At 39.9% G+C, this 11462-nt stretch overlaps 1 protein-coding gene across 11 annotated transcripts in view; it reads left to right on the plus strand.

Annotated features, from left to right (window-relative positions):
• The window catches only part of kaznb (kazrin, periplakin interacting protein b), a 105837-nt gene extending 94962 nt beyond the window's left edge, over positions 1–10875 (plus strand). For 4 of the 11 annotated variants that reach the window (XM_069535697.1, XM_069535704.1, XM_069535709.1 and 1 more), the window contains 11 exons: positions 172–342; positions 1927–2107; positions 2266–2399; positions 3061–3226; positions 5677–5867; positions 5991–6109; positions 6542–6773; positions 7037–7138; positions 7586–7752; positions 8310–8406; positions 9214–10875. In XM_069535697.1, coding sequence (XP_069391798.1) covers positions 172–342; positions 1927–2107; positions 2266–2399; positions 3061–3226; positions 5677–5867; positions 5991–6109; positions 6542–6773; positions 7037–7138; positions 7586–7752; positions 8310–8406; positions 9214–9375 — 1722 coding nt within the window. In that variant the 3' untranslated portion in view covers positions 9376–10875. Of the gene's footprint in view, positions 1–171; positions 343–1926; positions 2108–2265; positions 2428–3060; positions 4738–5676; positions 5868–5990; positions 6110–6541; positions 6774–7036; positions 7139–7585; positions 7753–8309; positions 8407–9213 lie in introns of those variants that run through there. The other 7 variants (XM_069535728.1, XM_069535747.1, XM_069535700.1 and 4 more) reach the window with 6 other exon arrangements.
• Positions 10876–11462: the final 587 nt, after the last annotated feature.

An 11462-nucleotide genomic window follows, 5' to 3' on the forward strand; every position in this document is an offset into this window, starting at 1 on the left:
CAAGAGAAATAACTTTAAATAAAACTCGGTATTCAAACACAGCTCATATTAAGTATCTTTGATCCTTTAAGTGTATAAATGGGACTTTATAATCCTGCGTATGGTCCAGAGGAGACGAGTTCAGGTTTTTCACCACCAAGTCTGTGTGCGTGTGTGTATGTGCCTGTCCAGGAGAGCGAGGATGCAGTGAAGGTCCTGGCGAAGGAGAAAGACATGCTGGAGAGGGAGAAGTGGGACCTGAGGAGACAGACTAAGGAGGCCACGGAGACGGCCAACATCCTGCGCTCTCAGATGGACATGAAGGAGAACAGGATCAAAGAACTGGAGGCCGAGCTCACCATGGTGAGTCAGCCTGCATGTGGACACACAGTCACACACTTGATTTGAAGCACATAGTGTCACCTTAGCATTATTTATCTGTGTGTGACATAAATGCAAACAAGGTGTGGGTTTGTAATCCTGTCATATCGGCTTGCACACATGCAGTATAAGCCGCTCTAGTACATCCTCATCCATTCCGTCTCTCAAAGCATTAATTTCTTCTCTGGGAAGAGAAATAAGAAACTTGTGTCAGACTCTGAGGTAAACTTGTGTCATTACACGCAGACTGTGTCTCCTCCCTCTGCACTGACCCTCACATCAAGTTGAGTCACAGATTTGCAGTCTCATCAGTGCCAGAGCTACGTGTCGTTTTGCTGCAGTGAATCTTTTTTTGCATTTTTGTAACATTATGGCCGTTTTTCAACATTTGTGTCAATGTCTCAAGAAATGATACAGAAATCTTAATGAAAAGAATCTGGCTAATGATCTGTATATTGTGAATTAAAGGGGGGGTCTTTATTAAGTTACTGTATGGTAACAAATATTCCTTTCATCTTTATTGTAAAAGGGACACTTTGCCTGTGTTTAATGCTGTTTTTCAATGTTTTGCTCTTTGACAACAATTCCCATGAAAATTTGAAACCAAGGTCTGTCTCCTTCTGACTCCTCTTCTCTGTTCCGCTCAGCCCCGAACCAATTTGTTCCAGCTGAAAACTTTTTCACAATAGACTGATTTTGTAAACAGAGGGACACTGTGGTTTTTAACAAATAATATTCAACAAGGAGTTAATAGTTTAGTTTTATTCATATTCATTTTATAAGTATTATATTATTTTTTTATAATATTGAGTTAGTCAGCAGTGGATGGTTCATGAGCTGCCGTCTGAAAATGAACTGTACTTCAGTGTTTTTTGTTCATCTTGATGAATGTGTCTTACAGTACACTGCTGTGCCTCACTGGTGTCTTATGAATAGTTTATTTGAAATATAGAATATTGCTTTCTTCATTCCATATTCAGTTGAGCTGCAGTGTGCACATGTGAGTGTACACTTTCATGTTACAACACTTATGAGTCTCTGTGATAAAAGACGAGACAAGTTTATTACTATTTATTTACCTGTCAATCGCAAAGGTAACACGGGGCTTTTCATAATGCTTGAAAGAAAATAAATCAAAACCAAGACAGAGAAACATATTTTACCTTTCATTAAAAGATTGAAAGTATGTATGTATCAGTGTGAGGATACATGAGGATGATCTGACATTTGATTGTTTGTTTGTGGAGCAACTTTATTCTCCAAATTCTTGCAGCCTAGTGAAGCAAAAGCATCTTGATTGCCACCTGGTGGCTGGCTGCAAGATAGGTCATAAATCCTGCCTCCTCTATGTTAATGGGTGGGACATCACCCAAAATGAAAAGTCAAAATACCACTGCAACTCCAACCCCCAATCCCTACTACGTAGACTCTGGCTCCAAATGCACAATATGGCAGCGTTCGTATCCTGGATTCATTTCTGCATAGTGGGGGGCAGTGGAGACTTTTGTCTCTAATAAAGGATTAGATTTCCTCTCACATATTTACTGTGTCTCGTGTGTTTCCCAGGCGAAGCAGTCTCTGGCCACCCTGACAAAAGACGTACCGAAGCGGCATTCACTTGCCATGCCGACGGAGCCCGTGGTGAACGGCAGTCAGGAGTGGGTAATGCAGGCCGACCTGCCTCTCACCGCCGCCATCCGACAGAGCCAACAGACCCTCTACCACGGTCACAGCACAGACAGACAGGGTAGGCTCTCTTTTCTGCTCGGCCTCTCAGTGTCCGTGCTGCTTTGGTGTTGCATTAACGAGCCAACACACTAACAGAGGGTTTCCTCGAGGTTTCTCATACTAACTGCAGGAATTTTTCAATTTGTGTGTGTGTGTCTGGGGGGTTTGCGCCTCCAGCTGTGGTCAGGATCAGCCCCTGTCACTCTCGCCAGCCCTCGGTCATCTCTGACGCCTCGGCAGCCGACGGGGACCGCTCGTCCACACCCAGCGACATCAACTCACCTCGTCACCGGACCCACTCCCTCTGCAATGTAAGAGCTGCCTGGCCCCCTTGACCAAGTAATCACACCTCCTTCTCCTGTTTGTGTCTGTCCCTCTGTCCTGTCCTCTTGCTGGGTGTCAGCCTGCCTGCTTGGTGGTGGTGGTGGTGTTTTTTGCATTCAAAGTCACTTTAAAGCAGTAGTTTGAAGTTGATTTTTGATTTCTTGCTAAGAGTTTGATGAAAAGATTGAAGTGTCTCTCATGTCTGTTAAATATGAAGCTACTCCTAGCAGCTGTTAGCTTAGCTGAGAATAAAAATTAAAAACTGATGGAGCTGACCTGTGTGTATCAAACATAGACTGTATCTAAAGATATCTTAATTGTTCGTGCTTTACAAAAACTGAAATGTAATATTACAAGTTCAGGGGTTATGAGCAGTCAAACCAAGAGAGTTCAGCTCATAACCTTCATAAAACCACTTCCATTCAGTTTTTGCATTGATGAAACAAATAAGATATGATGTGTTGATTACTGATCATTAGATGTGCAAGTCAGCAGATTTTGTCTCTATCTTTTATGCTAAGCTACCCAGCTGCTGGCTGTCGCTTTGTTTTTACCGTACAGACATGAAAAACACAAAAACACACTCAGACTTTACATCGAACAAATAAGCACAATTCCGAAAAATGTCAAACTACTGCTTTACCTCAGCCGTGTGAGAAGACTAACCTGAGTCTCCTCTGCCTGCTTCAGTCCATGGAGGACCTGGAGGACCAGAAGCGTAAGAAGAAGAAGGAGAAGATGACGCTGGGATCTCTGTCACGCGTGTTCGCTCGGGGCAAGCAGCGCAAGTCACTGGACCCCGGCCTGTTTGATGGTACAGCCACCCCTGATTATTACATAGAGGAGGATGCCGACTGGTGATACTGTGTGTGTCAGCGTGAGTGTGTGTGCGTGTGTGTGTGTTAATGTGTGGATATCCACTTGGCTTTAACTGTGTGTTCAGTTTGTGGAGGGGGGGAATGGGGTAAATTTTAAAAGAGAATCCCTAAAAGAGACTGCTATTCTATAAATGTACAGTATATTACCCTTAAATTGTGTTTGTAAATTAGATATATATTTATAGATGTACATGTATGCATATGTATATATGTTTACATGCTTATAAATATATACAGTACATGGGGTTATTATTATGTGTAGACATGTTTATGCTGTATTATCTTACAAATGGCGTAATGTTTTATGTTTTTTATAACTGGAGACTTGAAGGACTGCTGTTTATATGTACATAGGAGTGATTGTGACACTAGTGTTTTTATTGTAAATGTCATTTGGCTTTTGTTACTTTTACGGTTGCTTTATCATGCTTTGCAACACTGATTTCTATGTTTCTTCTTATTCCCGATCTTATTCAGCCCATTTTTTTATTATGAGAGAAGAAATTAACTGATTGAGCTGGAAAAAAATAATCTTGTGGACGCTGATTAGCCAAATTTACTTACTGATGTGAAAATACAACACTTTGTGTGAGAGGTATTGCTGTTACAGGATCGTCATCATATTATAAAACTGGCTCATGGTATTCGCTGATAATGACACCTCAACCATTTAAGATTTCAAAAAAAAAATATCCTCATTTACAGAGGTAGGGGTTTTAGAATCAGACTTCTATAAAATATGACTTAAATGCACATGCACAAAGAAATATAAGAAAATGAACAGTAATCCTTATCCAGGCAAACCTCTCGCCTGCTGTCAAATTCATGTTCAAGTGCCAACGTTAAAAAGCTCATCTTTTAAAAATCTGCATATCACTGTGTCACTGTTAGCAGTAGCCTCATAACATTGTTCTATGTCTGACACACGTCTCTCTGAGAGCTAACTAACGTGTCAATATGAGACAGTGGAATGTGCATTAAACACCTGCATGATCCCTATATGTTGCTTTGAGAAAATGTCCATTCATTGCCGATCAGATTCAATAATCTCCGCACTCCTGTGTCGCTCCTGTGTTGCCTTCTCCTCCCTGTACCAACTTATCTCTCCTTGCATTTTGAATGCACGGCCCCTCTGTTTTCTTTTTTTCTTTTCTCTTTTTTTCGTTGCTGTTTCTTTTTTGTAGAATTCCTCCTCATTTCTCGCAAATGTGGCTCTACAACAATTCTCTGTCGAATGCTTTGTAATTTAGGAGATGTTGCATAAAAAGATTAAATCTATTGAAGTATTTTATTTAAAAGAGAAAAAAAAGACACAAACAAGAGGCGACTTCAGATATTTATCTGCTGCAGCTGCTGCAGCCAGATGTCGAGGAGGTTTTAGCGTTTTTTCGAAAATGAATCATAATTGAAATGAAATCTTATTTTAAAAATAAAACTAGTAACTGAATACATCCGACGTGACCTTTTTCTGTTCCATGAGTAATCTTGTTCTTGTGTGCAGTCTAACGTGTCTCTCCCTCTCCTCCTGCCATTTCTAATGGCAAACTCCCCTCCTGCCAGTGAGTAACTCCTCATCTGTGATTACCAGTTGTCTGTTTCTGCTCTCTGGGGATTATTCATGTCACTCAGGTCCATTGGAGAAAAAAAATTGTCTCGCTTTTTCTTTCGTGGAAAGTCTTATGAAAGATGGTGGACTTTGCATGCAGCATTTGTTGTCAGCATGTGGGGATGAATCAGGTAAACACACAGAGTTCATCCTGGATTTTTTGGTTCAGTATGAATCAGTGTTTCCCTATTGTTGAGATGGGTGGGTAATGGGCGGGAGCATGATGTTTATGAATAATCCCTGTGTCTCTAATACATTACCCTGATGGTCTTAAGTCCCTTCATAATCATCAAGATAGTAACAAGTATTTGAACTAAACGATGATGCTGTAGTTTTAGACCTGGACTAAACAACTACATTCTCATGAAAGAAACTTATGGTTTACATTTAACTGACACTATTTGAAATTTACAATCACTCATTTGTGTTGTGTTGTACTTATTATCATTTATTCTGTTAGCTATTTGTATCTAGGGAAATTCAATTGAATTGTTCTGGCGTCATCTAGTGGCCATGTGTGCAATTTCAACACAGTGAATGTTACAATTGGGTAAAGGAAAAGGTTGAAGCAGTTTTTCATGCAGCTGACTTGAGCAAACCAAAACTGATATTTTAGTTAGCATCCAAACCGATGTCGTGTATGGAGGTGAATTTTTCCACTCGTACACCCTCTGATACTTAAATATCAAACTGTCTCCAGATGAGTCATTTGTTTTGATTTCCCTCTGACCCTGAACCCCTCCTGTATGCCACACCATAACCTCTCCCGAACCAATCCAGACTCTGACAGCCTCACACAGCAGAGCCTGTCTGACGGCGAGGAGCAGCTCGACCGCCTCCAGCAGGCGGAGCTTACACGCACCACATGCATGTCGCTGTGGAGGGCAGGTGCAGTCCAGGCCTGGATGGAGGTTGTCATGGGGATGCCTATGTACATCCGAGCCTGCTCTGAAAATGTCAAGAGTGGCAAGGTACACATCTGGTACAAGTGGTTCTTCTGCAGTTTGTTTGCCTCGTGCTTGAGAGCGGGGTAGTTTTTTTTGAGCAAGCGGTTGCACTCAGGTTTGATGAAAGTTTGGATTTCTGCTGTTTAGGTGCTGCTGGGATTGACAGATGAGGATTTAGAGCTGGGTCTGGGAGTCAGTAACCCCATTCATCGCAGAAAGCTGAGACTGGCCATCGAGGATTACAGAAGAGCGGAGGGGGATCAGGGGTGAGCAGAAGTTTAAAGAAAAAACTGAAGAAACTACAACTCAGTACATTTACTACAAAGTTGAGGATCTTGCACTTAACTTGAAGAAATATTTTTTACCACTTAATGAATATGTAATATTTACAAACACATACACATTTATAGATTTTGTCTATAGACATGTGAATATGCCTTATTTTATAGTTATCTTAGTTAATTTCAATGTTTCTTGTTGCAATTACTGTTTTTATTTACATGCTACATGTTTATTTTTTTATTTTCACAGTTAAATGTTTGTTAGGAGAGAGAAGCCTCTTACAATGTAATTGCACAAAAAAGTATAATGAAGAATGAATGAATAAAGACCTTTCATTCATTCATGTAGCTAATTTTTTTACAGTGTAACATTTTCCACTACTGCTAATAATGTGTCATTGGTATCTCCTCATCTAGACTGTCAAACGCCTCTGAGATGGATCATTACTGGGTGTCCACCTCTTGGCTGAGTGATGTGGGCCTGCCTCAATACTCTCAGACCTTCCAGAGTCACTTAGTGGACGGACGAGTGCTGAACTCCCTGAGCCGCAGGGACCTGGAGAGGTTCCTCAACATCGGCGACCAGTTCCACCAGACAAGTCTACTGCTGGCAATCCAGCTGCTGCAGATGCTCAGCTTTGATAAAGAGGTGAGACTATACACCACAATCTGTAATATTGACACTGAGTAGTATTTTTATTTAAGTAGTCATTCCTCAATCAGTTTAACTCAGCCCCACTGACACCCTGCATGTGATTTCCATTATCATCCACCATAGCTTGAGGCACATAGAAGCTGTTGGTGCTTCATTATCTCAGCGGGCCATCATCCTTCCCTGACCTCTCTCCGTGTTATGCTTGGCCCCTGCCACATTAGCGCTTCTGTGGCTATCTGTGTGTTGTGTTTTCGCAGGCCCTGCAGGCACGACGGGCAAAATGTGAGCACCAGGACCGTGATCCCATTGTTTGGACATGTCACAGAGTAATGAAGTGGATCAGAGACATAGACCTCAAGGTGGGTGGGAGGTCAGTGACGGCGTTCCCTTTGCTCAGGAGTTTTCCAGAGCAGATTGGAACCAGATACCGCACAGTTTGTGTTTCTTGGTCTCCCGCGAACATAATGATAGCTTTGTTGCTTTGCTGCTTCACCGCTGTCGAAAGAAATACACAGAAAAAAACACAGGTTTTGTACAAATAAACATAGCAAAATACTACACATGTGTTTTTCTGGCTTCGGTATCCTCTACTTTGACATAAACATGTAGCTTTAAAATCCAAAACACAAAATCTGCCCCACAGGGACAAACATCTATTTGTTTTAAGCCCCATCATGACTGTGGTTTTCATTTACATGCTATTAAATCTGACCTTTGTGCCCTCGTGACTACTTTCATGACTATAGATAGCATCTGGAGTGATTTTTCTCAGCTGTGCTGCACACACTCTGCGTTTTGCTCCTCAGGAGTTTGCAGACAATCTTCAGGGCAAAGGGATTAACGGGGCTGTGATGGCTCTGGATCCGTCCTTCGACACCGACGCCATGGCCAAAGCCCTGTGTATCCCCGGCAACAAGCACATGCTGCATCGGCACCTTTATGAAGAGATGAAATCCCTTGCTGTACCTCACAGGTTAATCAAAATCTGCTTTACACAAATTACAAAAATACTGAGCACATATCTCCGCCAAGGCACAACAGTCTCTTTAAATTAAATCAAGCTGCACCAAATTGCACACAGTTATAGAAATACGAACCCTCAATATGAGAGATTTGTCTCATCAAGATCTGTGATTTATTGGCTGGGAAAGTAGTGAAAATGTTGAAATAAACCCCTATCTAGTAATGTTAAAGACCAGGGAAAAAAGAGAAATCCTGGATCTGCCCCTGGAGCCAGAAACAGACCAAAACTCAGTGGGTTCTGCTCGGACCCAGACCACATCCTTCCAACAAGTTCTGTGTTAATCCGCTCTATTGTTATCTTGCTCACAATCAATCAAAACAACCAAAAAACAGACAGGGGTGAAGGTAATGATAACTTTTATAATTAACTTTTATTATAACTAAAATTCTACCAAAACATAAAGGACAAGATAAGACATCAGGGTTGTAAAATTTGACAAAGCATGAAACAAATGAATAAACATATTTACAGTAAATAAAATGTCTGTGATGCCTTTGTTTTTACAGCAATGCAGAGCAGGCCAATGAGGTTATCGGTTCTTCTTCACCTGTGGCTGTTAACCGCTTCGCTGAGGAGAGGGTCTCCATGAGAAGAACTGGAAAGGTATCAAAATCATATCACATGACAACAATAATATAATATCTACTTCAGGAAAACTCAAATACAATACAAAACACAACCCCATCTAGTTTTAACAACAACATGGCTGTAGAGCAAATGAACAAAAGTCATAAATGTGGCTCAGTACTTGAGTAGTTTTTTACTCTAATGTGAACGACAGCCCTTCGATGACCTTTTTCAGTCAGTGTCGTGATAGTTTTCTCACTGATGATTATCTATGTTTCACACACATATTGCAATACAGCAAAATGCACAACATACCATTGAGTTTGTTTTCATAGCCCAAATATAACTATTAATTAGTATTGACAATTGACTTAATTACAATGTATTTCATTGCTGCAGAAAAAAAGGGGGAACAATGAACATTGTTAAAGCAGCATTTTCTATTCAGGTATGGAGACAATAAAAAATGTATATGTACTGTAGAAGATAGTTACACTTACCTCATGGTATAAGTGTATATTGAACTTGTAATTGTGACTTTAAAGTATTTTAGGGACATTCTTTCCTCGGTCAGATAATGGACAATACAGCTGACAGGAAATGAGGGGGAGAGAGACGGGTTGACATGCACCAAAGGTCGCCAGCCGGATACAAACCGAGGACATTGAGATTACATGATCTGCATCTTAAACCGTAGAACATCTGGTGGTTTTTATTGGACAGCTTTACTTAATCATACGAGTAAAAAATAGTAAAGAGGAGATTTGCTAAACAAGGACAATGTCACATTTTTGAGAATAAGTACGTATACATTTTGTGCTTCATGTCTTTTCATTTTCCCAGAGTCCGCTGAGGTTACGTGCAAACAGCCACTCTGTGGAGCGGAGCCTGGGCTTCCACGGCAGCTGCGGTTCTCTGCCCAGAGAGGTCAGAGTTCAGGCTGTTCCTCGGGCCAAAGGAAGCCCCATGCACACCTACAAGAGCGTGGAAATCACAAACGTCTGATCCCGCCTCCGAAATGTTCACCATTGTTTACATTGTTGTTGCGTTATACTCGTTTACTACTGAGAGAAACCTACACTCAGCACTTCAGAGGCAGTTGTTGTAAAGTGTATTACCATGTAATTTAATTATTCAAATCATTTTGGCCTGCATAGAAAATCATACATTCTCCGAACAGAAACACATTTTTAACCTAATGTTGTAAATATAAATGAGTGGAAACATTTAGGGAACATAGAGTTTTGATTTCAACTGAATTTCCAAATTACTTTCATATTATGACTTTAGAAAAAACCTCAATGTTGACAATAATTGTTCAGTGTTTGATGCCTCCTTACATGAAATAGGTCTCATATTTATATTATCTTCACGGCACTTCTGTGGTTTCAGTGAACTATTTTCAACAGCTCAGCCCTTTTTTGTTCACATATTAAATGAAGAATTATGCCTTAGGTAGAGAAGCAGACATTATAATATGCTTTCACAGCAGAGATACTGTACATATCCCCCGTTTATCTTCCGAGGACTGTGTCATGTCAGCAGCTCTCTGTGTACATGAGCGAGATGTTGGCCAGAGTTTCAGCCTCAAATCAGGTCTTCTACCTCCATGTGACCCCCCCTCTGCAAGTTTGTCAGCACAGTTATTATTAAATATTATTAAATTAAATGATATTATCATTATTGTTATTACTGTAAATTATATATCTACATATTTTTAAATGAAAATAAAATATTTGAATTGCAGATATTGATTTGTCATCAATACTATCAATAACTATCAATTCTAGCATAGCAGACAATCTTTAACGTTCAAACTGTACTTTTAAAATCTCTCTTCTCACATTGTTACATCCAGTTAATTAAAGAAATGTGAGGTAGACGTTTTGGTTGTTGGTTGAATATAAATGACTAACAAGACTCATCCATGGTAATATGTAGATATCCAATTCTGTTGAATGTTGGGATTTGAAAGTGATGTGTAAACTATAGAGGGAGACTGTGTTTATACTGTACAAGCACTGAAGAAAATGACAGTGCTGTTATATCTTAAATAGGAGAATTGCATCTTTTGTACAGTTTTATCATCTTTTTTAAAACACAGATGTGTAAACTTTGCCCTTCCTGTGCATGAGAACATACATGAAATGTCACACTGTGTGCAGCTAAATCCCTGAGGCGAATCCAGGTTGTGTATAACAAGTTTTTCTACAAGTTTTTGGGCGTTCACGACGTTCACCAACAGCAGAGCAGCTAAAGCGGGAAGATCAGACCAGTTCAAACCTGTAGACAGAGAAGGAACTCCAGTGTTGTTCACTGTGAACCCCGGGGTTAGTATGACTCACACTGTTTCTCCTCCTGTCACAGCTTTTTTACATATACACCAACAATACAGGTGGAATTATTGTTGACTGTTATATTGTACTGTGTTTACCTGTGCTGATTATTTTCAAAACAGCTACAGTAAAATCTGTGTTAACACAATAAAAACTTTATCTGCCGAAACGTCCGTTATTTCCTCATGATGATTTTGGAAAGGGGGGATGTAGATGCAACACATGTTTCAGTGGAAATGGAAACTGCACACACAAACTATTTATTGATTATTGTGTGAAAAAAAACACCTGACAGCATAATTCGATATTTCCTACTCACTCTACACAGGTTGAAAACCATTAATCTGAAATATATATTATTCTATGTTTATATACAGTCAAAATGTATATAGCACCTTTCATACAGTGTGTTAGTGTAGTTCAAAGTGCTCCACAAATGACTGGTGAGCCAAGACTGAGACAAAACAATGAAACAATAAAAAAACTAGACTAGAGTAGGAATGTAAATAAAATACTTAAAACATTTAAAATAAAAAATGCACAATTCCAGGACTTTGATATTTTAAAAACAGTTGCAAACTTCATATTGCCAAGCGTCAAGTTAGTGTTTGAATTGAATAATGCATCAAGATTCCTGTTTGCTACAGTTTTAATAGTCTTATAAAAAACTTTATCTAACCACCACGTGTGTAAAATGAATCTTTAACACATTCGCACCAACTGTCCCATACAATCATATGGTCAGAACTGAAATTA

Source organism: Paralichthys olivaceus, chromosome 2, assembly GCF_024713975.1.
Source record: "Paralichthys olivaceus isolate ysfri-2021 chromosome 2, ASM2471397v2, whole genome shotgun sequence".
NCBI lineage: Eukaryota > Metazoa > Chordata > Actinopteri > Pleuronectiformes > Paralichthyidae > Paralichthys > Paralichthys olivaceus.